At 37.8% G+C, this 27,192-nt stretch overlaps 8 protein-coding genes and 1 long non-coding RNA gene across 14 annotated transcripts; 4 read left to right on the top strand and 5 right to left on the bottom strand.

The window, feature by feature from the left end:
- Positions 1–586: 586 nt before the first annotated feature.
- On the top strand, positions 587–3,702 carry GPK1 (glyoxysomal protein kinase 1). Its single transcript, NM_112621.6, has 7 exons — positions 587–924; positions 1,530–2,125; positions 2,207–2,434; positions 2,522–2,692; positions 2,790–2,919; positions 3,011–3,226; positions 3,319–3,702. The coding sequence occupies exons 2-7, from the start codon at positions 1,563–1,565 to the stop codon at positions 3,412–3,414; spliced, it is 1,404 nt and encodes a 467-aa protein (NP_188368.2). The 5' UTR covers positions 587–924; positions 1,530–1,562; the 3' UTR covers positions 3,415–3,702.
- On the bottom strand, positions 3,662–7,014 carry AT3G17410 (Protein kinase superfamily protein). 2 transcript variants are annotated; one of them, NM_112620.5, is made up of 8 exons: positions 6,829–7,014; positions 6,191–6,297; positions 5,866–6,116; positions 5,596–5,722; positions 5,224–5,497; positions 4,859–4,991; positions 4,386–4,472; positions 3,662–4,131 (listed from the first exon to the last, which is right to left on the bottom strand). In NM_112620.5, exons 2-8 carry the CDS (start codon positions 6,273–6,275, stop codon positions 3,994–3,996), a joined length of 1,095 nt encoding a protein of 364 aa, NP_188367.2. In that variant the 5' UTR covers positions 6,276–6,297; positions 6,829–7,014; the 3' UTR covers positions 3,662–3,993. The 2 variants fall into 2 exon arrangements, with proteins under 2 accessions (NP_188367.2, NP_001326779.1); NM_001338288.1 differs by having other exon boundaries at positions 3,714–4,131; positions 6,191–6,732.
- A 417-nt stretch (positions 7,015–7,431) lies between these two features.
- On the bottom strand, positions 7,432–7,989 carry AT3G17400 (F-box family protein; the record flags this gene model as incomplete). The annotated part of the gene is made up of 1 exon (NM_112619.1): positions 7,432–7,989. One exon carries the CDS (start codon positions 7,987–7,989, stop codon positions 7,432–7,434), a length of 558 nt encoding a protein of 185 aa, NP_188366.1.
- Positions 7,990–8,784: 795 nt separating this feature from the next.
- Positions 8,785–10,689, top strand: MTO3 (S-adenosylmethionine synthetase family protein). Its single transcript, NM_112618.4, has 2 exons — positions 8,785–8,975; positions 9,184–10,689. The coding sequence occupies exon 2, from the start codon at positions 9,211–9,213 to the stop codon at positions 10,390–10,392; it is 1,182 nt and encodes a 393-aa protein (NP_188365.1). The 5' UTR covers positions 8,785–8,975; positions 9,184–9,210; the 3' UTR covers positions 10,393–10,689.
- Positions 8,955–9,845, bottom strand: AT3G03475. 2 transcript variants are annotated; one of them, NR_141004.1, is made up of 1 exon: positions 8,955–9,204. It is a non-coding gene; the product is annotated as an other RNA (long non-coding RNA). The 2 variants fall into 2 exon arrangements; NR_141003.1 differs by lacking the exon at positions 8,955–9,204 and adding an exon at positions 9,433–9,845.
- Positions 10,641–12,686, bottom strand: AT3G17380 (TRAF-like family protein). The gene is made up of 6 exons (NM_112617.4): positions 12,612–12,686; positions 12,193–12,322; positions 11,584–11,753; positions 11,228–11,510; positions 10,991–11,157; positions 10,641–10,906 (listed from the first exon to the last, which is right to left on the bottom strand). The coding sequence occupies exons 1-6, from the start codon at positions 12,634–12,636 to the stop codon at positions 10,752–10,754; spliced, it is 930 nt and encodes a 309-aa protein (NP_566576.1). The 5' UTR covers positions 12,637–12,686; the 3' UTR covers positions 10,641–10,751.
- Positions 12,687–13,231: 545 nt separating this feature from the next.
- AT3G17370 (Pentatricopeptide repeat (PPR) superfamily protein) lies at positions 13,232–13,870 on the top strand (the record flags this gene model as incomplete). The annotated part of the gene is made up of 1 exon (NM_112616.1): positions 13,232–13,870. The coding sequence occupies one exon, from the start codon at positions 13,232–13,234 to the stop codon at positions 13,868–13,870; it is 639 nt and encodes a 212-aa protein (NP_566575.1).
- Positions 13,871–14,007: 137 nt separating this feature from the next.
- On the top strand, positions 14,008–15,961 carry AT3G17365 (S-adenosyl-L-methionine-dependent methyltransferases superfamily protein). Of its 2 annotated transcripts, NM_112615.4 has the most exons (9): positions 14,010–14,287; positions 14,380–14,493; positions 14,650–14,718; positions 14,813–14,832; positions 14,918–14,970; positions 15,083–15,113; positions 15,194–15,272; positions 15,380–15,519; positions 15,697–15,961. In NM_112615.4, exons 1-9 carry the CDS (start codon positions 14,110–14,112, stop codon positions 15,730–15,732), a joined length of 720 nt encoding a protein of 239 aa, NP_566574.1. In that variant the 5' UTR covers positions 14,010–14,109; the 3' UTR covers positions 15,733–15,961. The 2 variants fall into 2 exon arrangements, with proteins under 2 accessions (NP_001189917.1, NP_566574.1); NM_001202988.1 differs by having other exon boundaries at positions 14,008–14,287; positions 14,650–14,836; positions 15,067–15,113; positions 15,697–15,889.
- A 374-nt stretch (positions 15,962–16,335) lies between these two features.
- POK1 (phragmoplast orienting kinesin 1) lies at positions 16,336–26,996 on the bottom strand. 3 transcript variants are annotated; one of them, NM_001338287.1, is made up of 34 exons: positions 26,259–26,952; positions 26,017–26,172; positions 25,866–25,949; positions 25,663–25,782; positions 25,473–25,586; positions 25,278–25,370; positions 25,027–25,187; positions 24,881–24,955; positions 24,432–24,519; positions 24,293–24,351; positions 24,151–24,214; positions 24,004–24,069; positions 23,768–23,905; positions 23,569–23,673; positions 23,206–23,441; positions 23,051–23,120; positions 22,925–22,978; positions 22,776–22,834; positions 22,343–22,409; positions 22,205–22,261; positions 20,877–22,071; positions 20,670–20,746; positions 19,261–20,571; positions 19,060–19,167; positions 18,805–18,968; positions 18,640–18,712; positions 18,451–18,525; positions 17,900–18,139; positions 17,657–17,755; positions 17,495–17,569; positions 17,347–17,405; positions 17,144–17,255; positions 16,949–17,044; positions 16,336–16,838 (listed from the first exon to the last, which is right to left on the bottom strand). In NM_001338287.1, exons 1-34 carry the CDS (start codon positions 26,766–26,768, stop codon positions 16,671–16,673), a joined length of 6,228 nt encoding a protein of 2,075 aa, NP_001326049.1. In that variant the 5' UTR covers positions 26,769–26,952; the 3' UTR covers positions 16,336–16,670. The 3 variants fall into 3 exon arrangements, with proteins under 3 accessions (NP_001326049.1, NP_001326050.1, NP_188362.2); NM_001338286.1 differs by having other exon boundaries at positions 16,337–16,838; positions 22,232–22,261; positions 23,744–23,905; positions 26,259–26,996; NM_112614.4 differs by having other exon boundaries at positions 16,337–16,838; positions 22,232–22,261; positions 26,259–26,996.
- Between the last annotated feature and the right edge of the window lie 196 nt (positions 26,997–27,192).

Raw genomic sequence — 27,192 nt, 5'->3', positions numbered from 1 at the left:
ACAAATTTATTACCTTAAAGAGTTAGGTGCAACGTCTAATTTAATAATGTTGACCAAATTGATTAGTAACACATTTTACAAGACCTATTTTAATAAAATAAAATAACCGGTGTAAACACTTTCTTTGAAACTTTTCGTCGCCAATCACGGTCTTTAGCTTCGTCACCCTCCTATCATCATATCCTTATTTTTTTTTTCTTGTGTGTGTGTTTTTTTTTTCTCAACAACTAAAGTGTACATTCATATGCAAATTTTCTTTGTAATGAAGGAAACGTAAAAGTTATTTACTCTACGATGAACTCGATGTATTAGTAATTAGTGGGCTTACTTTTTGAAAACTAGCAAAACTATGTCTGATTAATAGTGTCTTTTTCAACAACAAAAAGAGAGTTAATAGGGAAACCCACTTTACCAAAAAAAAAAAAAAGAGAAGAGAGATTAAATCTCTATAGTAACAATTTACAAATAAAGTTTATTAATATACCTAAGAAAGAAAAATGAAATGAATAATTTAACGCCGAAAAATGATTAATGGAAATCTTTTTATTTATTTATCAAATGAATGAAATCTTTTAAAATATGATTTTTATTTAGAAAAAGACTAGTAAAACAAGAAAAAGACGAAAATATAGAAAAAGCAAACACAGAGCCCACAAAGCATAAAAAATATTCCAGAAGAAGAAACAACAAAGAAAGCTTCAAACTTCTTTCTCTATTTCCCTCCCTCTTTTTCCTCTCAGCTCACCTATGGAAACCCTACAAAGATCTCTCTCTCAAGATTTCTGAAAATGGATATATAATCTCACTGATTTGTTTCTTTTTTTGTTCTTGTTTCGTTTTCTATATGTTTATGGATGAGTTGTAGTTTCCATCTCCCAGCCGGATATAGAAAGAAGAAACAGAGGAAATTTGTTCATAAAGGAGGTATTGTGTTAATTAGAATCGAAATATCTTTATTTTTGAATCTCTGTAGTTTCAAAAGTTCAAGGTTCGATCTTTGTTTGTGGGTTTGCCTTGGAAGCTTATAAGTTTCTTACTTTTTTTTCTGGGTTTCAGACTTTTTAGCTTCTTACAGTTATAATATAGCTCACGTGATCTGATTCTGTTGTCGGAATAGTTTCTGAGGTTTTAAAGTGTATGACTTTTGTATGATTCAGAAGTTGATATGTTTATGGAACTTGTAAATTTTTACAGCCCAAACCTTTTGTTTGTCTCATCTCATTGGTATCAGATTTAGATGTTCTTGATTTTCTCAGGATAAGATTGAATTTCTTATATGCTCTGCTTTTTTCACTTTGCTCTGTTTGGTTCTGTTGCTTTTAGCTCCTTTTGTGATCAAAGCTTATGTTTTTGGATTATGATTAGACTAAACCCCTTGTTGGACTTCTTCATTTGATTAATTTTTCCAATATCTTTAGAGTAAGATCTGAGAATTGACTATAGCATTCACCATTAGCTTCTGTTTCTTCCTCTTTCCACTGATCTTTTAGGTTCTTGATAACATTGATAATCCATTTCAAATTCTGCAGGTACATATATACACATACAAGTCTCTGTGAAATATGACATCTCAGCTAAAACGAACTTTAACCAAGAGATACGGTGTTCTTGAACTGTGGGAGATCATAGTGATTGCTCTCTTTGCAGCCTTCATAGTAATCCTTGTCCTTTCAGTTTGGCTCAGCTTCCGTAAAAAGTCCAAAAGATCTAATGCTACAACGCTTCCTGTAACTCAAAGCCCTCGCTTTACCGAAGAAATAAAAGAAATAAGTGTTGATCATGGTTCATCTAACAACAATGGTACTTCTTACCAAACTCTTGATGAGAAATTCGTTGAGGACATCGAGAATGGCGATAAGTTCTCTGGTTCTTTGGAGAAAAAACCCCTGGTTGGGTCACATTTGCCTCCTAGTACTCCTTCAACAACAGCTCCTTCACCTCTCTTGGGTCTTCCTGAGGTTTCTCACATTGGTTGGGGTCATTGGTTCACTCTCCGTGACCTTCAACTCGCGACTAATCATTTCTCCAAGGAGAGTATCATCGGAGATGGTGGTTATGGAGTTGTTTACCATGGAACTTTGACTAACAAAACCCCTGTGGCTGTCAAAAAGTTGCTCAACAATCCGTAAGATTTCTGATAACACCTTTCTTTATCTACTATCATTGTTCATCTCTGAGATGTAATAATTGTTTTTTGTTACATTAGAGGTCAAGCTGATAAAGATTTCAGAGTTGAGGTGGAAGCTATAGGACATGTCCGGCATAAGAACTTAGTTCGGCTTCTTGGATATTGCGTTGAAGGAACACATAGGATGCTGGTTTATGAGTACATGAACAATGGGAACTTAGAGCAATGGCTTCATGGAGACATGATTCACAAAGGGCATCTCACTTGGGAGGCTCGCATCAAAGTTCTTGTTGGCACTGCAAAGGCGTAAGTTAACCACTTGATGATTCTTGTTACTTGTTTTCTAGTAATGTAAGCTCATGAGAAAGTGTGGATTGCATTTTTCTTACACAGACTGGCTTATCTTCACGAAGCTATTGAGCCAAAAGTGGTGCATAGAGACATAAAATCAAGCAATATACTGATGGATGACAACTTTGACGCAAAGTTATCTGATTTCGGTCTTGCTAAATTGCTTGGAGCTGATTCAAATTACGTCAGTACTCGAGTTATGGGTACATTCGGGTGAGTAAGAAACTGTATGCTATAGCTATAACTTTACTTTTCATAATCTGCATTGGTTAATGAAGCATATTTCTCTGTTCCATTGATGAATGTTCAGGTATGTCGCACCTGAATACGCTAACTCTGGTCTCCTAAACGAAAAGAGCGATGTGTACAGCTATGGTGTTGTTCTCTTGGAAGCTATTACTGGAAGGTATCCAGTGGATTATGCGCGGCCTAAAGAAGAGGTATACAAAACATTCATCTTTTCTCTAGATTGTAGAATACTCTGAAAGCAGAGGTTGATCTTGATTCTTGAAATTTGAAATGTGTTTTTAGGTGCATATGGTGGAGTGGTTAAAGCTAATGGTTCAACAGAAACAGTTTGAGGAAGTGGTGGATAAAGAGCTTGAGATCAAACCAACAACAAGCGAACTTAAACGAGCACTTTTGACAGCTTTAAGATGCGTTGATCCTGATGCAGACAAGAGGCCAAAGATGAGTCAAGTGGCTCGAATGCTTGAATCTGATGAATACCCTGTGATGCCTAGAGAGGTAGTCATAATGACAAACAATGCAGAAATAAACTGATTTTCTTCTGTGGAAACTAGAATGTTCATAATTGGTTTGATGAATGTTTTGATCAGGAACGAAGAAGAAGGAGAAATCAGAACGCAGAGACGCATAGAGAAAGCACAGACACGAATAAAGATAATGATATAACAACAGATGCAAAGATTTGAGCAAGAAACAGAAACATGGACCCTCCTTTATGACTTAAGGGTTAAAAACAAGGAAAACTTTTAGATTCTTTGGAGATTGTTTAGATTCTTTACTGTGTCTATAAGTTAATTATGTGATATATATAGATACAGAGAAGAACAAGACTTGTTTCTTTTGTCTGGAGAAGGAGAGATTTGTTGCACATTTTATTACCTTCATACAGAGTCAGTTACAGACATATTTTACAAGATAAATTTTATTTGGATCCTTAAAGATTTTTTCCCAATAATTCCTTTAGTGATTAAGATGCATTCAAGATCGAAAAGAGTTGAGCTTGTACAGACAGACGCACAAACAGAGTATTGGTATATCTTTACCTCGCATATCGTAGCATTAGTAGAGACTTGCATCACATTCACATGCATGAAATAATATAGAAATACAGTAACATTCAGGTCTTTCCAAGTAAGATTTTCAGTGAAGTGGCAGGGGGTTTATGAGAGAATAAACGCCTATTTCACAAATTTACACAAATCGGATTCAAACAAAAACAAATGAAATAGTGATGATCATAAAGGGTGATATCAGACTAGAGCATATCAATACGGGTTCCTGTGTGGAGTCTGGGGAGCAGAACGAGGAGGATTGAGCAACGGCTGAAGAGCCTTCACCACTATGCTCATGTTAGGCCTGAAGTCTGCCTCATATTGCACACACAGTGCAGCTACCGCAGCCAGCTGATCACAATGAGTCATAAGAGAAAACCAAAATCAGACTCGAGGTTTTGGGTTGCAAATCTAGGCATATCATAGGGAACAACACATCAAGAGGGAATCAAATCAAATTCATTTTTGTTTTTTCAACCAGGCAGACAAGTTTTAGCTGTTGTAGTTGATTGCGGGGTGCAACGGATGGAGAAGTAGTCAAATCCTAAGGTAAACCTTTTCTACTGCAACAGTGAGAAGTATGACAAAGTTTTGGGGGAAATTACCTTAGCAACAGCTTTGGGAGGATATTCTCCGTTTAGTCTTGCGTCAACACACTGCTTCACCTTGTCTTCACTCAATTTAGGGGTTGCCTGAGACAAACAAAAGCGTTATCATTGACTACTGGTTTTTGTCTATAGGGAAAGTTCAGAGTCTCTAATATCTCACAAGTAAGCAGAGTTTGCTTCAGAAAGGCTTCACGTACAGAAACCCACCTTTATCCAGGAAAATTTCTTTCTTAAAAAAACAATTGGCACTTGGTTTTTCTTATTTAATAAATTCTAGTTTAAGAAATTTCTTTCTAGAAAAGAATTGACTACACCAAATCAATGATTTCTATAGATGCAAAGAGGTGTTGCGAAGTTGCTAGAGGATTTTTTTGGTCATTCTCCTAATTGACTGAATAAATCATGTATTTTCTAAGATTTTCTTATAAATATGAGTCAACCAGAAGAAGAAGCAGAGACCGATGTATTACCCATGTCACGACACTCTGCTGTCCACGTGGTAAGGTATGATCAACTGGTTTACGACCTGTGAGGAGCTCCAGCAGAACAACGCCAAAACTATAGACATCACTCTTTGTGCTCAACGTCCCCGTCATTGCATACCTAAATTGCAGAACCAAATATGTTTAAGAATCTAGTTTGGTCAATGGGAAGAAATGCAAGACATACAGAAGTGTAAATGTATGAAAATATGATTATCAAAGCTTAGTCCAAGTGAAGGACTTAGTGCATCAGAACATTAGATAATGATAACAAAAGATTCTCAGCACGACTTGAGTGTAAACAAATCAAAATATCACTGTTCCAGATAAATGATATCTCTAAAGGAGCTTACTCTGGAGCGTGATAGCCAAAGGTTCCGAGCACACGGGTTGAGTGAAGGCGAGCAGCCATGTCAGGGGCTTGGTTGGACAAATCAAAATCAGCAATCTTGGCAACATCATCATCGAACAGAAGTACATTGCTGGATTTGATGTCTCTGTGGATAACATGAGGGTTTGCCTTCTCATGCAAGTACTCGAGTCCTCTAGCCGCACCAACAGCAATTTTGACTCTCTGGTGCCACGACAGAACAGGACCTGGCTGTGCCCCTTTAACACCTTTTCGACCTGCACCAGTGAATTCACCACAGTTCATTAGTTTCTCCTCTGAAGATCTTGGAAAAATGGTATTGATCTTCCTTCGATGTTTTACATTAGTAACTTACCATGAAGAATATCATGAAGAGATCCATTAGGAGCATATTCATAAGCAAGAACACGGAGTGGGCCATCAACACAATAGCCCAGAAGCGCAACAACATTTTCTTGTCGCAATCTCGAAACCATTGATACCTGTTAAAGTTGGTCATGTCAGTAACAAAGCCAAATACGACAAAACAACCACAACAGAGTGACTTCGTGCAGAACTATCAGAGCATAGGAAGTATAAGGTCTAGGCCCAACAAGACTGCAATAATATACTCTATAGCATCTACCTGGGCGAGAAATTCTTGATCTGGTTGCTTACTAGAATCCAGTTTCTTAATGGCAGCTGCTTTACCACTTTTAAGAATACCATAAAAGACTCTTCCATATGAACCCTCACCAATCAAGGACTTTGAACCATAGTTATCCGTTATATCCCTCAATTCATCAGCTGGAATGGCCGCAACAGAGATAGGCTGCATCTGAATGACTGGAAGGTTTTTGGGTGGATCTGCCCTTTGATGGTGACCTCCATTGTAACCTTAAGAACAATTAATAAAGTTCATTAACTTAGCCACCAAAAGAGAAATACTGATATGGGGTAAACTAAGCTACCTCCAGTGTTATGCACTGGCTTTGGTCCAGTTTCAGAAACTCTACGGAAATCCTCACCACCACCACAACAACCAAAGCAGCCCATTACGCTTCTCTCTCACACGAAACTGTATCAGTATATTCATAACGCAAAAACGTCAGTAATGGTGTTGCAGAACAAGACTTTATAACATACGAAAATTTAGAAGTAACTAATTTCTTCCCCAAATGAAATAGAGCAAACTGTACAAACTTATAGAGAAATGCTCGACGAAAGTTTCTAATTATAGGGTTTAAGCAGAACAAAAAAGGAAACAGATTTTTTTTCACAAAAAACAAATTTTTGTATCAGAAGAGTAAAATCCTTCATCTACATGATGATGAAGTTTCATTACGAGAGCATAATTCGATAAAAATCGAGACACTAAGAAATGATACATTTGGTGACCTAGACTTATCACAAGTCAACGATCGTAACCCCTAAAATGGATTTCAAACTGAAATAACTATCAATAAACTCCGAAAAATCCGTTAACACAATCTAATCGGCATGAAATCGAACCCTAGAAACAAATTTTACAGATAAATACGGGGAAAGACCCAAAAAAGAGAAATTTAAGCGAGTTGGTAAGAAGAAGAAGAAGAAGATAGCGAATTACCTCTTCCAAAAGGATAATTAGAGAATCTCAAAAAGAGGAAAAGAAGATTCGAATTCTCCGATGATAAAAGAAGCAGAAGAAGGAGAAGGTTTCTATCTATCTTGGTTCGTGTAGGGTTGGTGAAGAAACGCAGACTTTTCTTCCCGGCGGAAATTTACAGTAAATGATATATAGGGTGCGCTTAGGCGCATGTTAGCAATTTGTCTACTCTTTATAGTACGCCTTTATCAATCAACTTGAAGTTATTTTACTTGGTCGTGTTTTGAGGTCAAAGGTCTTAATCCACTTATTAATTAGCCATTTGATTGGTTGTATATAAAATTTTTTGAATTTCCCGTAACAAAATATATGTACTAATACATAGGTAACTATTTCAATAAGAAAAATGTGTTCGATAAAAATTTTCAGATAAGTCCATATTTTGTAGTGGGTAAAAGTATCCTTCTTTGTGCATTTGGTATTTTTAAGCATGTAATAAGAAAAACCAAAATAGACGGCTGGTATTTAATAAAAGGAGACTAATGTATGTATAGTATATGATTTGTGTGGAATATAATAAAGTTGTAAAATATAGATGTGAAGCGAGTATCTATCTTTTGACTTTCAAAGGTGATCGATCGTGTTCTTTGTGATAGTTTTGGTCGTCGGTCTACAAGTCAACAACCACCTTGAAGTTTTCGCGTCTCGGTTTCCTCTTCGCATCTGGTATCCAATAGCATACATATACCAGTGCGGAAAATGGCGAAGACTAGTGGGCTTGAACCATAAGGTTTGGCCCCAATACGGATTCCAAACAACAAGCCTAGCGCAGTCTTTTGGGATGCATAAGACTAAACTGTCGCAGTGATAGACGTAAGATATATCGACTTGATTGGAATCGTCTAAGCTAATAAGTTTACCTTGACCGTTTATAGTTGCGTCAACGTCCTTATGGAGATTGATGCCCATCAAATAAACCTGAAAATCCATCACCATGACCACCATAAACTCCCTTGCTGCCGCTGCTTTGGCTTGAGCAAGGTGTTTCCTTGTAAAGCTCCGATCTTTGGATAAAGTGTTCCACTTTTTGCAAGTAGCTCTGACCCCTCTCAGAGATGTCACCGGAATCTTAGACAGAACCTCCTCTGCCAAATCACTTGGAAGATCGGACAATGTCATCATTTTTGCAGGTAATTTCTCCTTCGTTGCTGCTTTGGCTTGAGCACGGTGCTTCTTTGTAAAGCTCCGATCTTTGGATAAGAGCGGATCGGAATCCTCTAGGAGGTGCCAGTCCCTTGACCTATTAATTTATAGAAGGTTTTAGTGTATTTTGTTCCAATTTCTTCTCTAACTTAACAAATAACAACTGCCTCATAGTCATGGGCTTCAAATTTTATCGCTTGGTGTATTTCGTTATTTGCAAGGCCTTGGCCCATTTTGAGCCCAATAACTAAATCTAGCCTTTTCAGACCGGACATGAACTTCGCATATTGGCGTAACTGTGCAGTTTTACCTTTTTCGGATCAGACAAGATCAGATTTAGACCACCCAACAATAGTCAGTCATATTTGACAACCTAAGCTAGCCGACACTACTAAAAAGCAAACAAAAGAAGAATTCTATGTTGTCATTTTACCGGTGGCAAGTGGACCCTTCTATAAAAGAGTAAAGAGACAGCCTGTGTGTGTATAATCTCTAATTATGTTCACCGACACAATCACACAAACCCTTCTCTAATCACACAACTTCTTCATGATTTACGACATTAATTATCATTAACTCTTTAAATTCACTTTACATGCTCAAAAATATCTAATTTGCAGCATTAATTTGAGTACCGATAACTATTATTATAATCGTCGTGATTCGCAATCTTCTTCATTAGATGCTGTCAAGTTGTACTCGCACGCGGTGGTCCAGTGAAGCAAATCCAACGGTTTAAAACCTTCTTACATTTCTAGATCTAATCTGAACCGTCAGATATCTAGATCTCATTGTCTGAACACAGTTAGATGAAACTGGGAATGAATCTGGACGAAATTACGATCTTACACCAACCCCCTCGACGAGCTCGTATATATAAAGCTTATACGCTCCTCCTTCACCTTCGTACTACTACTACCACCACATTTCTTTAGCTCAACCTTCATTACTAATCTCCTTTTAAGGTATGTTCACTTTTCTTCGATTCATACTTTCTCAAGATTCCTGCATTTCTGTAGAATTTGAACCAAGTGTCGATTTTTGTTTGAGAGAAGTGTTGATTTATAGATCTGGTTATTGAATCTAGATTCCAATTTTTAATTGATTCGAGTTTGTTATGTGTGTTTATACTACTTCTCATTGATCTTGTTTGATTTCTCTGCTCTGTATTAGGTTTCTTTCGTGAATCAGATCGGAAAAATGGAATCTTTTTTGTTCACATCTGAATCCGTCAACGAGGGACATCCCGACAAGCTTTGTGATCAGATCTCCGACGCTATCCTCGATGCTTGCCTTGAACAAGACCCTGAGAGCAAAGTTGCTTGTGAGACTTGTACCAAGACTAACATGGTCATGGTTTTTGGAGAAATCACCACCAAGGCTAACGTTGATTACGAGCAGATTGTTCGTAAAACATGCCGTGAGATTGGATTCGTCTCTGCTGACGTTGGTCTAGATGCTGACAATTGCAAGGTTCTGGTTAACATTGAGCAACAGAGTCCTGACATTGCACAAGGTGTTCATGGTCATCTCACCAAGAAGCCAGAGGAGGTTGGAGCTGGTGACCAAGGTCACATGTTTGGGTATGCTACTGATGAGACTCCTGAGCTCATGCCTCTTACTCACGTTCTCGCTACTAAGCTTGGAGCTAAACTCACTGAAGTTCGCAAGAATGGAACTTGCCCTTGGTTGAGGCCAGATGGTAAGACTCAAGTCACTATTGAGTACATCAACGAAAGCGGAGCCATGGTTCCTGTACGTGTCCACACTGTTCTCATCTCAACACAGCATGACGAGACTGTGACTAACGATGAGATCGCAGCTGATCTTAAGGAGCATGTGATCAAGCCAGTGATCCCAGAGAAATACCTTGATGAGAAAACCATCTTCCATCTCAACCCATCTGGTCGTTTTGTTATCGGAGGTCCTCATGGAGATGCAGGGCTTACCGGCCGTAAGATCATCATCGATACTTATGGTGGTTGGGGTGCACACGGAGGTGGTGCTTTCTCTGGAAAGGACCCAACCAAGGTTGACAGGAGTGGGGCTTACATCGTTAGGCAAGCAGCTAAGAGCATTGTAGCCAGTGGGCTAGCGAGGCGGGTCATTGTGCAAGTCTCGTATGCCATTGGTGTCCCTGAGCCATTGTCTGTGTTCGTGGACAGTTATGGAACAGGAAAGATACCAGACAAGGAGATTCTTGAGATTGTGAAGGAGAGTTTTGATTTCAGGCCAGGTATGATCTCCATTAACTTGGATCTGAAGAGAGGAGGTAATGGTAGGTTCTTGAAGACTGCTGCCTATGGTCACTTTGGAAGGGACGATGCTGATTTCACCTGGGAGGTAGTCAAGCCACTCAAGTCTAACAAGGTCCAAGCTTGAAACCTGTCAGCCTCTGTTTCACTTCTGTCCAGAATCAGTCTTGTTCTCTGTATTTTAGGCTCTTTCTGCCTCTTTAGTTTCAACTCTGAGATGGGTTTATTCATTTTGTTTTCAACTTTGAAGAAAAAAGCTAAGCAGCTGGGAATTTATATAATTATTTATATGGTATTCTTGTGCTAAGAAAGTTAAATTCATAATATGTATTTCTTACTTATTTTGAGAAGAAAATCATATAAGAGAATAATATTCGACATTAGTCTCCTTTGTTTGCATTATCAATATCAAATATTTTGGCTTTGACGAGTCCTTAAACAGAGAGGCAAGTGAGACTTTATTGTAAGAGTTAAAACATGATGAGATTAGATTGCACTGGTGATTCCATGAACGCATACATCAGCTTCAACAAGACATACATCTTTGAGCAACAGACCACTGTTTGGCTGCGTGAAATAAACCATGGATACATATTTCACCCATCCATGCTCCGAGCTTGATCGACTAAACCATTTAGTAACTGTAAACCAGAGAACTTACAGATCAAGAGGTGAACACATTCACATTCATATAACAAGTATGTGATTGAGTTTGCGGTGTTTACCCTTCCCGGCAATGTGTCTGCCTTGTAACTGATCAAATATTCGAATTGTAAACTCTACAAATATCTTTGTACCATCTGAAATGGTTTCAGGATCAACAAGGGTCAGATAGATAGAAAGATGGGTTCCTGTTCCTTGCTTTGTTCCCGTAGGATAAAACTCTATCTTCCTGCATTAGTAGTACCATTTATTAGCTTAAAGCTACGGTTGCTTTGGGATTGTTGGCAAATTTGTGTTACCATTTTCTATCTCCAGCGAAGAAAGCATTAGAGTCATAGCTCTCTTTGTCTAACTTGGAGAAATTCTCAATTTTCCAGACGTGTTTAGAGCTAGTAGCATCTTTAATCATTGATAAACATTCTCCTCTCCCACTTCTTCTCTCCTTAGAAACAAACACATCAGCTCCAAACATACATGTGTCTTCCATAAGGTAACCGTTTGACGCATCAGAGAAGGTACCGGTTGGGATGAATTTATCAAATCCCCATTCGCGCTTCACCGAATGAAACCGTCTCTCGTTTCCTGCAACACAAAATGCATACTAAGAGTGGGACAAGGATGAGAGAAACATACTGTTTGAAGAAGTTAAAGATACCTTGTAGAATCAAATAGTTATCTTTGTTTTGATCCAGTAAATACAGACGGAAAACTGCATAAACCTCCCACCCTGGACTTAATGAACTAGAGTCCGCAAGAGACAAGTAAACAGAAACATGGTCTTTCGTATTCTTGCTCTTGTTTCCATTTGGGTACAGAACCAGTTTCCTGCAAGCAAGACCACATATTATGTTAGACATGTTAATACTAATGCACAGTAATTGACTAAATTCACCGTATTTAATTGGACACAGGAAAATAGAAACAAAGATGGGTCCAGATTTCACATGAGAAACGATCCACTATGAGTTGGAAAAGTTGAAAACCATGACCAGAGAGACTTTATACTAGTCCACTACTTAGAGAGAAAAAGAGGATGTAACATTTACTTTTGAATAAAAGAAAATTTTCCAAAACATAACTACTGACCACACCCTAAAGCAATGTAGAATAGAATCCCATCAACAAAAAGCACTGAAAAAGTTGAGGCATGTTCCAACAGTAAACAGGGTTTAAGATACCAGCACGTGTTATGATGATTAATCTTCAATCACAAAAGGGTTTTGTTAATTACTAAAGAAAAGGTTGTGTAACAATGATGGCATACCATTTGTAGCCACCAGCTTCAAAGCTCTCAGTTTCATATCTCTCAATAGCATGCTTTGTAAGGAGTGAGAAAGACTCTATCTTGACCATGTAATGTGTTGGTGGGGCATCAGATATAGACTTTATAATTTCTGCAAGCATTTCTCACAAAAGTTACCTTTGTGCAAATTTACTTATACATTTTACCTTTAAGTGGAAGGAGAAATCAATCTAATTACACTATCCGTAACAAAACAGGGCAACAACATCATCCAAAGGTTGAAATCTTAACTATCACACTTGGTTTCCTATGATGTATATCATTCAATGGTCTATCTATAGGACCATATGCACATATACATATACCATTCACGGCTGGTACGTCAGTGTATTTAATCAGATAGGGTAAGTGAAGAATATAGAGGGAGAGTGAGATGATACCATCATAATCACCGGAACTGGCCATGAGAAGATATGCAGAAACGAGAGAGAAAACTAGTCAATATACAGATAAGCATCAGTATATTAAATTTCTATTTATAGAATGAATCTTGTGTTTTTTAGGATCAAACCTTTATACTTTGCTTGTAAGGATTTTAGCTTTTTCCATGTTTAGACTTATGCCCTGTGAGGTTGCAGAATCAAAAAGCAAGAATAAACATCAACTTAGCAAGCATATATACTACACCCCTTAAACAAGGGGATTCCCAAAAAAAAGAACGAAAAACACATAAACGAGGATAAGCATCACTTGGAAATAATGAAAAAGAATTTTTACTTGTTGAAATTTAATTCCTGATTCAGATATATAAGATTCAGTGTGCATCTTCTAGTTTGTATATCAATGAAGAGAAACAATACCAAGAGTCTTAAACAAGCCAAATGATTTTCAAAGTCACTCACTAATAATCTAGATGAAGTGTCTTCATCAAAAACACACACAAAACAGTGGAATTGGATCTTCAAGGTGTTGAAATTGTGTATAACCCAGACCGAGCAGCTTCCTGATCAATACTTTCTCTGCTTTTTGCGATAATGGGAAACTAGAAAAGGCTTTGAAAATGTTTAAGGTCATGCGGGAGAGTAACATGGATATGGATACAGCTGGTTATAACATCATCATCCATGGACTGTGCAAGGCTGGTAAGTTTGACGAAGCAGGGAATATATTCACTAATCTCCTCATCAGTGGATTGCAACCTGATGTTCAAACTTACAATATGATGATCAGATTCAGCTCGTTAGGTAGGGCTGAAAAATTATATGCAGAGATGATCCGTAGAGGTCTAGTCCCCGATACTATAACCTATAACTCAATGATCCATGGACTCTGCAAGCAGAACAAACTAGCTCAGGCGAGAAAGGTATCCAAGAGCTGCTCAACGTTTAATACACTCATTAATGGTTACTGTAAAGCAACAAGGGTTAAAGATGGGATGAATCTTTTCTGCGAGATGTATCGAAGAGGAATAGTTGCTAATGTAATTACTTACACCACTTTGATTCATGGGTTTCGTCAAGTTGGTGATTTTAATACCGCCTTAGACATTTTCCAGGAGATGGTTTCTAATGGTGTGTATTCTAGTTCGATAACGTTCCGTGATATTTTGCCACAGTTATGCAGTAGGAAGGAACTAAGAAAGGCAGTGGCAATGCTACTGCAGAAGAGTAGCATGGTATCAAACAATGTAACCCTCTGATTGATTTTGGTGTGTTTGCTTTTAGGGGTGACTGCTGAAAAGTGGTTTGTATTCCGGTTATTTCGATTTTTAACGGGTTTAATCTTAAATGTTTAATCAAACCGGTGAACCGGTCGGTTATTAAATAAATATGCCACGTGGAAGATTTGGACCACCGTGGTCGCTCGTGTATCTTTCTTCTGTCTCCTTCTTCCTTTTGATCAGAGAGTGAAGCGAAATCGGAAAAGTTAACGACGGAGATGGCTACAGAGGCACCAACGCAATCTTACAGCGAGCAATGGTATTGGGACGATCGTTACAAGAATGAATCTGAACCGTTTGATTGGTACCAGAAGTATTCACCTTTAGCTCCTCTCATCAATCTCTATGTTCCTCAACGTAATCAACGAGTCCTCGTCATTGGCTGTGGAAACTCAGGTATATAGAAGAAAACAACTCTTTTGATTTCACAGTTTTGTGTGTATTATGGATCCGTTTTGGTCATTAGTTGTTTCGAACTTTTAATGTAGCGTTTAGCGAAGGAATGGTGGATGATGGATACGAAGATGTAGTCAGTATTGATATATCATCAGTGGTGATTGATACCATGATTAAGAAATACTCTGATCGTCCTCAGCTCAAATGTAACGTTGTTTTTTTGGTTTTTTTTTTACATTTGTTGATTCTTCTACTTAATGTTGCAATTTGGGAAGAGACATATCTGTGTCTGCCTTAATCGGGTATATTACTAGATTTAGCATGAACTTGTGTATTTTTGGATAACGTGAAAAATAAAACAGATTTGAAGATGGATGTGCGTGATATGAAAGCATTTGAAGATGCTTCTTTTGATGCTGTTATCGATAAAGGTGTTCTTACTACTTGTTTGAATATCATTACTAGCCTAAAATGCATTATGTTTCATTTGTATAACATTTTGGATTTTTGTGTGTGTGTTTTCAGGAACCTTAGACTCCATTTTGGTGAGTGAGGTCTACTTTCTCTTTACTTATGTTATCTCTAGATGCTCGATTTCTCACTAAGTCTTATACTTTTTACATGTATTAGTGTGGGAGTAATTCGAGGCAATACTCAACACAAATGCTTGAAGAGGTTTGGAGGTACTTGGCATGAAATGTTGAATGGTTTCTGTTTATCTGTTCTAGCTTCTTCTTTTTCTATTTCTTTCTTGATTCTTTCACCTATAATGAAAGCAGTTGATGAAACCTATAGGGTCCTCAAGGATAAAGGAGTCTATATCCTGGTAATATTTTCGTATCACTTTTTATTCTTATGTGTCTATGTTTGTTGAATGCAAAGTGATATTTAGATGGTTCTCTGTAGATTACATATGGTGCTCCGATTTACCGTCTTCGCCTGTTTAAAGAATCATGCTCTTGGACAACCAAACTCCATGTTATAGGTCAGCTTTCACTCAGAAACCATCGTTAAATTTGTATCTTGTACTTAGTTGTGGATAAAAGTTCACTGTTCTCTACTAAACTTAGACTAGCTGTCTTTTTAATGCAGACAAAAGTTTAACCGATCAACCGTTAGACACCCCAAAATGGGAACTGACAAAACCTCTTCCTCTAGATGCTGATGGAAGTTCAGTGGAATCTGCGATAGGCAAAAACCCTGATGTCCATTACATCTACGTCTGTATTAAGGTGTGTGGTTTGATGCTCCTTCCTGCTTTGCTTTCTATAGTTTTTTTTGCTAAGATGATGCTTTTCTGTTTCTGGATAACCATTTGCCCACACTCTTCCACATTGATCATGCAAGATCTCATCTTTAAACTCGGTCTGAGCTTCACATGTCTTTGTTCCTCTGGAAAATTGTCTCAGGATGAGTCTTCGAAGATGGAGGCAGATGCAGCATGAAGTCATGGGAACCTCTTTGTGCCATTTGCTCCGAACATATAAGTCCTCTAAGGTCTTATTTTTGTGTTTTGTCGTAGTTATCTACAAATTTAAGACGAGTAATCTTGAGTTCATGTTTACTCCGTAATTAGAGGAGGAACAAAAGTTTTAACTATAATTCTATTAGCAATGGGAAAATGTTGATGTTACCTCGTATTTACATTCACCGATTCAATCTCTTCATTTATAGATATATTAACATACAAATACAAAAACAGACCAATAACAACACATTGTTATGATTGCTGGACTATCTTCATAGGTTTGACTCATGTAGGCATGTGCGATATATATACTCTCTCTAGAACAAACCAAGTACAAGAGAAGAAGAAGAGAAGAGAGTATATCATGATTAACTCATAGTCATACACTCTCTCCCACGTTTGATCATGCAAAATTTCATCTTAAAGCTCGGTCTGAGTTTCACCTGTGTCTTTTACTCCTATGAAAATTGTCTCAGGATGAGTCGTTGAAGTGGAGACAGACGTAGCCTGATTTTATGGTAATCTTTTTGTGCTATTTGCTCCGATCATATCTTTGATTCACGTTTACTCCGTTGTTAGATGAGGAACAAAACCATTATTTTATTAGCAATAAGAAATGTTCGGAGCATATAAACATACAAATACAACAACAGGCCAATTGCAGCAACATGTTATATGCATTCTTATACACAACAATTCCAATTTAAGACACTCACACACAAAAAGTTAACCAAAAACAAGTCAAGAACGTAATTCCATCAAGCTACTGGAAAGTTGACTTGTTTATGGACGATCAAGCCATATAAAACACTCTGCCTTGTTCTGATTGCTTGACTAGCTTCATAGGTTTGACTCGTGCGATATATACTCTCAAGAACAAACCCAGGAGAAGAGAAGCTTTAAAAAAAAAACTCTTTACCGATATCTTGTACCAGAGCTCTGTCCTTGAGTTCTTGTAGATGGATGGTTATTGCTCGTTTTGCGATACTTTGCCAATTCGTTATTAGCATGGGAAAGAAGCTTCTGAGCGTTTTCCAGTCTCTTGGTATAATCAGTATCAGCAAGTTTAAATGACGCTGTATCCTGTTTGATAAAACGAAATTCAGAATCTTAGAATCAACCATTGAGTTCTTTTCCATTATGATTGGTTTCAGCCACATGCAGTAAGCAAAGGCAGCCCGTTATACATATACCTTTGTTGTCTGTGGAACACGATGGTTACTGGCCTGTGCATTGTGGACTGTTCGATCAAGTTCAGCTAACTTCCTCAGCAAATTGCTCTTGTCATTCTGCAAAACGGAAGATACAAAGAATCAGTGAGTTAAGGAATAGAAATATGATAAATAGAACTGGTGGTGAGAATATAGGTAGATTAAACTCCTAATTACCTTAAGCATTTCGTTTTGCATAGAAAGCAACTGAACTCGCTCTTGTAGTTGGTCTAATGATATCTGTGTCGCAAGAACATCTGTATCTTTCTTGTTCAACTCTGACATGCAACTGTCCAAAAAAAGGCAGGAACATCCCGAGAGAAAAATAAGCACTTTGGCTCGTGACAGAACAGTTCTAGTATAAGTAGAATAGGCCTAACCTCTCTCTATCCTTAAATAGATAATCAATATGTCTCTTCAGGTTCATGACTTCTTGCTCCTAAAATTGAAAGAGAAAGAAAGGTATCAATAACAAAATTGAATACCAAGTAACTTAAATAGATGCCGTCAAGTATATAGTATCATCACCTTGGACAGGATCTCTTCAGCATGTTGCTGAGCCTTTTCAACCACTCTTTGGACCTGGTGCTGGTCAATCAACTCCTGAAATATCCCAATGAAGAAACCGATACATTCAGAAAAACTGCCTATGAAGTCTTTTGAAGATGGCATATATTCTGATATACTTACAGCATAGCTGGTTATATCCATTTTCACACCAAGTAAATCCCGAATCACATCATGAGTCATGCTATCAGCTGCAGCTATCCTCGTGTTCAATGTGCAAATCTGTTCCAACGAGAAAATATTCACTGATCAGTCACTTTAAATCGAAATCAAGGTGAAATGAAAATCATCTGCTGGCAACACATTCATTTAAAGATCTGTGAGCACTCCACACAAAAATAACAATCAAATGAAGGTAGGCTAAACCTCTTTCTGTTTAACAGCTAGCAATGACTCCAATTCTTCAACACGAACCCTTGCCATTGTCAATTCCTGATCCTTCTCCAGTTTCATCTGTTGTACCAACCCAACTATACATCTGAAGGGTGAACTTGAACCTCTACTCCTTGTTGAGCTTTTTTCAGTTTTATGTGATATGGTCTCTGCAGCTGACGAACTTGAATCCTCTAGTTTGAAGTCTCGAATCATGACCTCCAGAGTCTTATACTGTTGAGATTGGAAACAAAGAAACTATATGAGCTACGAAATAAGGAAAACAACTCTTCCAGGTGCTAATCGAAATATACACCATTGTTATCAAATTTTGCCTCCTTCAGATCATCACGATAGAAATCAGAAATAGTTACTATTCTTGATTCTTTTTTCAAATCATGACATGGCTTTTTTTTAGCAAGAACGCCAACAGAGACACAAATATGAGCAGAATGTGTAGCGCGGAAACTAGTAATCTGCTGGTGCTAATTTATTCAACAATCAAGCCAAGTGCAGAGGACTGCTAAAGTCTACACATCTAATACCTTCTCTTGGTAAGCAGATGATTGGGCCTCAGAATGCAGTAAGATCTCGGAGATGTACTCTTTTAGCTGTTTAATCTGTAAGTGAGGGAAGACAAAGGTAGAAGTAATGAAACAAAGAATAATCATTTGCGCTAATATCAGGAAATGTCATGGACAAATTGAGCCGAGCATTCCAATAATATAACACACCTCTTTGGTTTGTTCTGCTACTTCCTTCTGTAGGACTTGTATCTGACTATGCGCACCTTGCAGCCCTGTCGACCTATTTTACATTTATTTTTACCAAAGTCAGTCTTCACCAAGAAAGATATGCAAGAGAAACTAATATTTTGAGTAGGATTTAGGTTGGCTGACCTGGATATGTGACTCTTATATTCCTCTGTGCTTTCATTGGTTGTGACCATAGTGCCAGTGAAGTTTTCAAATCGAAACAATCTCTGTCTGAGAGCTTGCAGCTCTGTCTCTAACGAATCTTGGGTGGTACGATGCCTTTTTACTTCTTCATCCATATCATACACCTGGAAGCCAAAATAGCTCACATATTAGTAGGTATAAGAGTTTCATGCAATACCTATCAGATATAGAGAATGAAAAAGAAAGCAAACGAACCCGTCTTTCTAATATATTTATCGTACGCTCAAGTTCCTCAACAGAAATTTCTAGAATCTTGACCTCCTCTTCCTTTTGTTCAGCATATATTTTACTTGCTTCAGATTCCTACATGAGAACAAGTTTAGATTCTTGTCAACTCTTCAATATTGCTAAGGATCAAATGATTCATCTAGAAACAAAAGGCTCCAAGTTACATACCTGATGAGCCTCTACGGCAATTGCTTCTTTTTCATCAGCTATAGCATAGGCCAACTCAAGCTTATTATTTAACGAACATATTTCGTCAACAATCTGATCTTTCTCATCGCTGGTCTTTTTCAAATTTTCTTTAATGGACTTGACCGCAGAAAGCAATTGCTTCTCTGCTGTAGTAGTCAAGTGAAGGATTTCTTTTTCCAACCTATTGACAAGATCCCTTTGTTCGTCCAATCCCTCCTCAGCTGCAGCCTTTTCCTTACAGAGATCACTAACAAGGGCCCTTAACTCATCATTCTGCTCCGCAAGAATTTGTATCCTCTGTTTAGCCTGCTCTAGATCTGACTGTGACGTGAACAACGCCGTTTTCAAGTCAATGGAGCAATTTTCAAGATTCTCGTTATGAACAAAAAGCTCATGAACTTGACTTGCTTTCAGTTCCAGCTCTAGCTGTACTTTGCATAATGCGTCAAACAGCTCATCCATTTCATTCTTGATATCTCTTTTATTTGATGCTGATTCCTGAAGTAGCCTAAAATCAAAAAGCAAGCCTTCAAACAAAGCTTCTTTTCTCTCAAGCTCCTTTTTCAGATACAAGTTCTCATATAATAGGCTTTCATGTGACTGAACAACTTCATCATTTTCTAAGCCTGTGACAATCTCTTCTCTGCTTTGCTTTTTAGTGACTTCATCTTCGGCATTATACCCAATGGCATTAATCTTCACTGACTGATTGGTTTCTTGGCCTGAAAGGTTGGGAGTGATAACCTGTTTTCTCTGATCCAAAATTTGATCGATCAGTTTCCCAATGTGGCATTGGTATGTTGCATACATGGTGAACTCTCTCTCCATGAATTCAGATGCAATCTGTTCAAGTGATGGTCTTGAGTTGGAAATCAATTGGAGAAGCTCTTTTCCAGCTAAACGGGCATGGGAAAACAAAGCCTCTACTGTTTCTTCTACTCCTCTTTTCATTTCCTGAAAATATTCTTCAAGCAAAGACACTGAATTTTCCATGTCCGCCAAAGTGGTGTGTGTTTGATTTAGCAAGACTTGTTTTTCTTCTTCACAAGCAGATAGTATAGACTTGACCTGTTCAAGATCATCCATCAAATTTTTTTCCTTACTTATTAACTCTTCATGGGTTTGAAGCCACATTTCAGTAACACTATTTGATTTTTCATTGGCCTTTACTAATTCACATATTGTGAGATCAGCTTCTTTCATGGTAGCATTGACTTCCTCAAATCGATCGAAGAAAGTTCTAACAGGATCCATTCTCTGCATAAGACCCATATATACCCCAGAAGAAAGCTGCATAGATATAAGTTCAGTGGTTTACTTTGTCACTGACATGTAACCAATTTCTTTATATACCTTCACAAAATGAAACGATGCTAATAAAAGCTTACCGGTTTACTGCATTTGTATTCTGTTTCTTCTCTCCCCATCATAATGGTCAATGGCTTCTCAACTGACTGCCTCCCCTCTGCATGAAACAAAATCTGTAGCTTCTTTATTTACATATAAAATAAAACTGGTGGTTTAGTCATTCAAGATTACTCGTTTCAGATCTTAAATTTAGGATGGTGAATAAGAGAAAACAAGCAAAAGTATACCTCCACAGTAAACAGAATGTGCAGAACCATTCTTAGCAATTAAAGCTGCTGATGTAATCTTGTTATTACTTTCTTGAGCGTCAGATTCAGAACTTGAAACTCCTTGACACTTTACGTTCAGTGCACAATCATGTTGCCATCTACAGTTTGAAAAGTCAGAGCTTGATGTTGAAAGCTCATCACCCTTTGGATATGTTGCGTCACTTAGATGTCCATCCCTTGACAAACTAATATCAGCATTCCCTTCCGCACTAAGAGAAGCAGAGATTGAACTTAATGTACCAAATTCTTTAACTGATTGATCTTGTACTTTTTCCATCATTTGGTGTTGATCTCTAGAATCAGAAAGCCATTTTGTAACAGCTAAAGCAGCTTCGGCATGTCGTTCTGTTTTCAGAATAGAATATTGATTTGCTTTAAAGTTACTCTCAAGCGTGTCTACCTCATCGCTCATCCTGTCTACATCATTATTCAAGTTGAAAGCCTCTTCAGTCGTTGCAGCATTGCCACCCAGTTGAAATTCGTTGAGAGCAATTGTTGCGCCCTTTAAAGAATTCAGCTTCAAATTCATCTCTGCTACTAATATCCTTGCATCTTCCAAGCTTTTCTGTAGAAGTAAAATTGTTTCTTCCTTTTTTATACAATTTTTTGCAGCCTTCTCAACATAATCACCTATCCACGCATTCACTTGTGGAAATGAACAGATGATACTTTCAATCTGTGTAGAGGCATTTTTGATGGATTTGGACCCAGCGACGATGAAATTAGTCAGTTCTAAGGTAGCCTTTTCCCAGTCTTGGTTAAGTGCTCTTATTTCTGACTCTCTAGCAGTTATAGTATCTTTTATCGACTGATTTTCCTCGGTCAAGTTACAGATTCTTCTTTGAAATTCAGACTGGAGAGCAATCACCTCTTCCTGCAACTCAAGAATGGTTCTAGCAGTTTCTGTCTCGACTTGCTCACGGACTACTTCAATGTCTTCTTGTTGAGATAACTGCGACTTATGATCTTTTTCATATTTACAATTGAGTGTTCTGGCCTCCTCGAGGTCCTTCATTAACTTCCCTAACTTGAACTGCAGGATTGACCGGTCTATCCCCTCATCTGTCTTCACTAGTGCACCTCTATCATAGTTTTTACTATGTGAAATAGCCACCTCCTCTTGGATTTCACTTATAGTTGGCATTGTTTCTGCCTGTTTCAATGGAAAGAGGCGTTAAACAATCTTCCCTATAAAGCAATTTTAAGTATGCAAAACAATGTTCAATACTAGTAAGTATAACTATTCAGACTATGATTCTTATGGTACATATATTCAATCATCAAACCATTAAATGTTTATGAGCTTGATTAACCTGCTCAGCTCCTCTGGTGGAAGATGCAACCTGCAAAAGGTACAACACAGATAAAACCACCAGCAAAGAAAAATTTATATCAATCATTTCTCTGTCACTCTGAATTCTTACAACGTTGGATTGTATTTGATCGAAATTCAAGTATCTTCCAAGTCCTGCTTGTATTTCATCTAGTTCTCTGCATGGAAAAGCAACACCAAAACATAAGAGACAGTACCATAGCAGGCTTCTTTTCCAATTTAGTCAAATTAAGCATATTATGTCCAATGTGTATAATTAAAAAGTTTCAGGTTCAAGGTTATAGTATTAACAAACACAAGCCATAGCAGAATTGTGCTACAACAGGGTTATGGACGTATGTTGAAACACTCCAAGAATAGGATGAAAGTGTAAGATAATTATACAGCAGAGAACTAAAAAGTTGGTTCATTCAATCATTCTACATCCCACAACAAAACAGAAAAATGCAACAGGGTAAATGATTTTCATGCGATGTCAATCCTTCACAAAAGATAATTGAATTTTCATATAATTTTGATATTACCTGATCAAACTAGAGTTCATGTTTCTGCAGTCTTCGAATTCCTTTTCCATTTCGTTCTCCTACAGTGTTATCAAAGTTCACGCATTAGAAACCAGCAACAACAGTTTCCAAGAAGATTAAAAATAATAAATAGCATATTTTCCCCAAACCTTCATAACGTGTTTAGAAAAGGATTCATCTTTTGCTTCAAGAACATCAAGAAGCTGCATGACAAGTGACAAAAGTTCAGCTTGAATTATTGGCTGAAATTTTATTTGGTAAAGGCATTCTCAAACCTGGTCACGTAGTCCTGTCACCTCAGCAAGTAATGCCTCTCGTTCCCCATGCTCGTAAAATTTCTGATATCTGTAAAGATAGTAAGATCAGAGTATAAGACGTTTTTTTAATTAAAAAATAAAGACTCTTCCAAAACAGTTAATAGGTAATTTACCGTTGTAGCTGCTCCCGGAGCTTGGTGTTCTCCAAGGCTGAACGTGTCAACTCTGGATTCTTGTCAATGCTGTCGCGAAGAAGCTTGATCTCTCCTTTTAGAGTTTTATTTTCTTCAATGAGACACTCTTTTGTCATCAATGAACCAGACGTACAGAATTCCATCTCTCCAACTTTCTCTTCCCTAAGATTAAGCATTATTTTAATGCGCTTAGCATCTTCTTCCATGTCTCTAACCTGTAGTAAAAGGTCAAAATATAAGATGAACTAAAATGTAACCTATTTCGTTTGCATCTCGAGATGTCTCTGTCTAGGATATATCCTTTCAAAATACGAAAATGAACTGTCCTTGTAACAAACTAACCAAGCAATCTATACGCTCAATCTCAGCCTCGGACTTCTGAAGGGCAGATTCAGCAATCTTTTCCCTTCTGAGAGCACCAATCATATTATCGTTCATATTTTTCACCTGTTATACAGTTATTAAGCCAGTTCAATAATAGAGTCGCAAGATATCCACAAATTTGTTGCAAAAATACCTTCACTCTCAGTGAATTATGCACCTGACAGTGACACTTGTCTTGTCTTGTTTCTCCTGCTACTTTACATGTACCAGAGTATCTGGATTCTTCAAGAGAAGATATGCAGTCTGAAAGAGCCCCACAAGAGTCATGGTTCTTCAGAAGAGAAGTCAGTTGGACCTGTTTGAATAAATGAAAAGGTTTTGATATCACCTCACATGACTACGTATGAAACGAGGAAAGTTTTCTGTTTGATGCAATTTGTCAGTAGTAAATACCTTTAACTTTCTTATTTCCTGTTGGAGTGCTGTAACATCCCCAGAGGCATCTTCATTTACTTTAGCCTGGAAAATCAGAGTGGAGCAACCTTACATCAGGTCAAACATTCATAACGGAGCTCTTAATCAATGAAGAATTACAAGTACATTATTCTGGATTAGTTTTGCCCGTTGCGCGAACTTCAGGGTGCTGAGGGTTTCGTTTGTAGAGCTGCAATAAGACAATAACAAATCAGAAATACACAAGACAAGGTATGCCCAATAAACAAGAATAGCTATTGGTACAAACCAAAGAGATGGGCTGACATTAGCTATTATCATTGTTTTGGAGTTACCCCCTAGAGAATCCTGAAACCATATCTGAAATTAGTCCCTATGCAACTGCAACAGAAATATAAATGAAGGTTTAAGTGCTCTAACAGTCATACCTGCAGTAAAAAGGTAAGTCGAGAATCTCTATAGGGAACATGTCTATGTTTCCCATGTGCCAAATCCACCAGAGACATTATCACCAAGCTAAATTGACAGATGAATGGAAAAGTGTTAGTAGCTACAAAGATTTTGTTACAAGAACGTAAACGTAGAGCACAGTAGAAAGTATAAGAAATTGTTGGCATCTTATCTTGTCATAAGATTATTAATCTCAAAGTTCATTAGCATTTTTAAGTTGGAAAGACCTCAAAGCTATACAACTATCGCCATCCTTACATACTTTGCATATTTTCAGTTTCTTCACAAATTTTCTCCATCACATGTATGCATATTATTTTTACCTGAGAATTGAGACGCTTGGAAATGTACAACAGAAAACAGTTCATGACAAAAAAAAGCAGAGGGCAGACAAACTGACACGTAAACAGCTGTCTGTTAGAATTACCCCAAAGTTGATAAGGATTTGTTAATGTTTGCTGCTTCTTTTAGGCGATCCCCTTCCGCACCTGAGCTTTTCTGCCTGTATATGTATCAAAAATAATTTCAGCAGTCAAAGATGCAAAAGTAAACACAGTAAGAAGTACAAGCTACCTTTCAGAACCAGCCAAATCGACCAAGTTTAGTCTGGCAAATCTTGAACGAGTTAGAGAATCTTTCTCCCAGAGACTCTCAATTGTACAAGTGAAAACGCTGTGGGATCTGCTGCTTTCACTGTTCATACGGGTTGCAGCAATCTTCCGGTTAGTTGCTCCCTGAAAACATATAAAGTTAAGGAAAACATATAAAGTTAAATACTTGAACACTTAAACTCTTAACAGAATGTTTGGGTATGGAAGTCTTGCCTGTAGTAGAAGCTTTAGAACGTCACTAACAGTTCTCACATTATGTTCTACAAGATTTTCAACATATACTCCTTTCCCCAAGTCTTCTCTAAGCTAAAATATGGAATTCAAGGTTACGACCAATCTCAAAAGAAAAAAAAAAAAAGCACCAGACTGGATAATAACCAAGTGATGGAGGAAAAATAATTGAATTACTTGCAAATTGGTTGACGATGGTTCCAAGAGGTCGGTTATCTGCTCGTTATATATCTCAAGAAAAGAACATTTGCAACTGAACTTCAAATTTTCATCTCTCCTTTCCTCTTCTTCCTGTTATAAAAGACCTTTTTCAGTACTGAAATATATTGGCTTGAAGTGATTCCTCGAAAGGAAGTTAGGCAACTACCATTTTAATTCTTGAGAACAGATACTCAAAAATACGAGCAGTAACTCCGCAGTCTTCACCGAGGCTTCCCTCTGCCTCAGATATCTCTCCCATCATAGTATAAGTCTTGCCACTACCAGTCTATATGAGAGGATGCTAAGTTTCTTAGTCTTGCACCATAGAAATTCTAATAAGCAAACACTTATCATCATTTACGATCTCACCTGACCGTAGGCAAACACACAGCTGTTGTAACCAGATAAGCAATTCTCCACCATGGGCAGTCCAGCAACGCGAAACAGTTTTTCCTGAAAATCAACACTATAAATCACCACTGTATTCAGATAACTACATGAATTTTAAAATGAGGCTTACCTGAGATATTGTCTCACTGGCAACGTGGTCAAAGGTGAATCTGGCCTCTGGATGGCCTAACCAGACCAATGTTTGTGGACTCTCTTGTTTTAAACACTTACCATATCCTTGATTAGCCCTTTCCATTGTGCCTAATGGTCTCAGCCTTATCAAAACCTATACCATACAGAAAGAGGCCTAAATTAGTAACTTTAAAAGAAAGAAAACGAATTTATAAAGAAACTTCTAAATTTTGCACCAACCTGCACATTGTGGTCTTTCCAAAACGAATGATCTTCATTGAGTTCAAAATGTGGAGTTGTTTCCGCGAAGCTAACAGACTCAGCAATAGAAACTCCCCTCGGAATCCTTCCTCTTCCACCGAAAGACTGAAGAAATCTTGCGCCGGTAGCACAACCACCACCAAGAGAAACCCTAGCACCGTTCCTAGTGGGCGTACTCTGCGCAGAGTTTGGCTCCGACCGAGATTTTCCATTACGATTAACAATCTTAGGGTTCGAATCACTCGAATTTCCAGCTCTACCTTCCAAAACTTCAAATTTCTTCTCTGGACCAAGTGTTCGTTGATGCTGCGCTCTTGTACCTTCCAATTTCTGAACCAAATCGAAATGGGGTAGATGATTCGCCTTCTGAATTTGACTTGGATCCGGTATCGAATTCAGAGGAGGTCTTGAAGGCGAAAACAAAGACAAGCTCGCGAACTCGTTTTCTTCCGATTCCGGCATCTCTATTCTCGGAACGTTTCGGGACATGGTAGATCGAGAAGTAGCTTGTGGTCTCTTTCACCAACCGGGAAGAATAAGAAGACGATTCGAATTCAAACGCTTAGTTTGCTCATACTGGAACAATAAGAAACTTGCCCAGAAGCTTGAGGATGAAATTAATGCTTACCCAGAGCTTTTGAAGTTTCGAGAGCTGTTGTAGTTGGCCTTGAAGCTCAGATTTGAATTGGGGGGAGTGGATATTCAAAATTAGCAAGTTTAATTTTCTTACGATGAACCCTTCTACTTCTTCGATTATACGAATAGGCCCTTTCATTATCTTTTTTCTTTTGATAACAGGCCCTTTCTTTATCTCGGTTTTCAAATTTAGTGTTTTATTAAATAAATGTAATCGAATTGTCCCTCTGTCAGTCATTAATTTGGTATTAGATTAACTTTTCCAGGTATATCTTTC

Source organism: Arabidopsis thaliana, chromosome 3, assembly GCF_000001735.4.
Source record: "Arabidopsis thaliana chromosome 3, partial sequence".
Taxonomy (NCBI): Eukaryota; Viridiplantae; Streptophyta; class Magnoliopsida; order Brassicales; family Brassicaceae; genus Arabidopsis; species Arabidopsis thaliana.
This window is presented reverse-complemented; position numbering and strand designations above follow the sequence as displayed.

What these genes read in the sequence shown, in the direction of transcription:
- GPK1 (NM_112621.6), top strand. Translation starts at nt 1,563, where the DNA reads ATGACATCTCAGCTAAAACGAACTTTAACCAAGAGATACGGTGTTCTT. An exon ending in AAAAAGTTGCTCAACAATCC is followed by an intron (nt 2,126 to 2,206) that starts GTAAGATTTCTG and finishes TTGTTACATTAG; the next exon opens with AGGTCAAGCTGATAAAGATT. An exon ending in CTTGTTGGCACTGCAAAGGC is followed by an intron (nt 2,435 to 2,521) that starts GTAAGTTAACCA and finishes TTTCTTACACAG; the next exon opens with ACTGGCTTATCTTCACGAAG.
- AT3G17410 (NM_112620.5), bottom strand. Translation starts at nt 6,275, where the DNA reads ATGGGCTGCTTTGGTTGTTGTGGTGGTGGTGAGGATTTCCGTAGAGTT. An exon ending in ATCAAGAATTTCTCGCCCAG is followed by an intron (nt 5,723 to 5,865) that starts GTAGATGCTATA and finishes CAACTTTAACAG; the next exon opens with GTATCAATGGTTTCGAGATT. An exon ending in CTCCCAAAGCTGTTGCTAAG is followed by an intron (nt 4,132 to 4,385) that starts GTAATTTCCCCC and finishes CATTGTGATCAG; the next exon opens with CTGGCTGCGGTAGCTGCACT.
- MTO3 (NM_112618.4), top strand. Translation starts at nt 9,211, where the DNA reads ATGGAATCTTTTTTGTTCACATCTGAATCCGTCAACGAGGGACATCCC.
- AT3G17380 (NM_112617.4), bottom strand. Translation starts at nt 12,636, where the DNA reads ATGGCCAGTTCCGGTGATTATGATG. An exon ending in GAAGCTGGTGGCTACAAATG is followed by an intron (nt 11,754 to 12,192) that starts GTATGCCATCAT and finishes TCTTGCTTGCAG; the next exon opens with GAAACTGGTTCTGTACCCAA. An exon ending in CAGACACATTGCCGGGAAGG is followed by an intron (nt 10,907 to 10,990) that starts GTAAACACCGCA and finishes TCTGGTTTACAG; the next exon opens with TTACTAAATGGTTTAGTCGA.
- AT3G17365 (NM_001202988.1), top strand. Translation starts at nt 14,110, where the DNA reads ATGGCTACAGAGGCACCAACGCAATCTTACAGCGAGCAATGGTATTGG. An exon ending in CATTGGCTGTGGAAACTCAG is followed by an intron (nt 14,288 to 14,379) that starts GTATATAGAAGA and finishes CTTTTAATGTAG; the next exon opens with CGTTTAGCGAAGGAATGGTG. An exon ending in AACCAAACTCCATGTTATAG is followed by an intron (nt 15,273 to 15,379) that starts GTCAGCTTTCAC and finishes TTTTTAATGCAG; the next exon opens with ACAAAAGTTTAACCGATCAA.
- POK1 (NM_001338287.1), bottom strand. Translation starts at nt 26,768, where the DNA reads ATGTCCCGAAACGTTCCGAGAATAGAGATGCCGGAATCGGAAGAAAAC. An exon ending in ATCAAATACAATCCAACGTT is followed by an intron (nt 22,262 to 22,342) that starts GTAAGAATTCAG and finishes TACCTTTTGCAG; the next exon opens with GTTGCATCTTCCACCAGAGG. An exon ending in AATACAAATGCAGTAAACCG is followed by an intron (nt 20,572 to 20,669) that starts GTAAGCTTTTAT and finishes ATATCTATGCAG; the next exon opens with CTTTCTTCTGGGGTATATAT.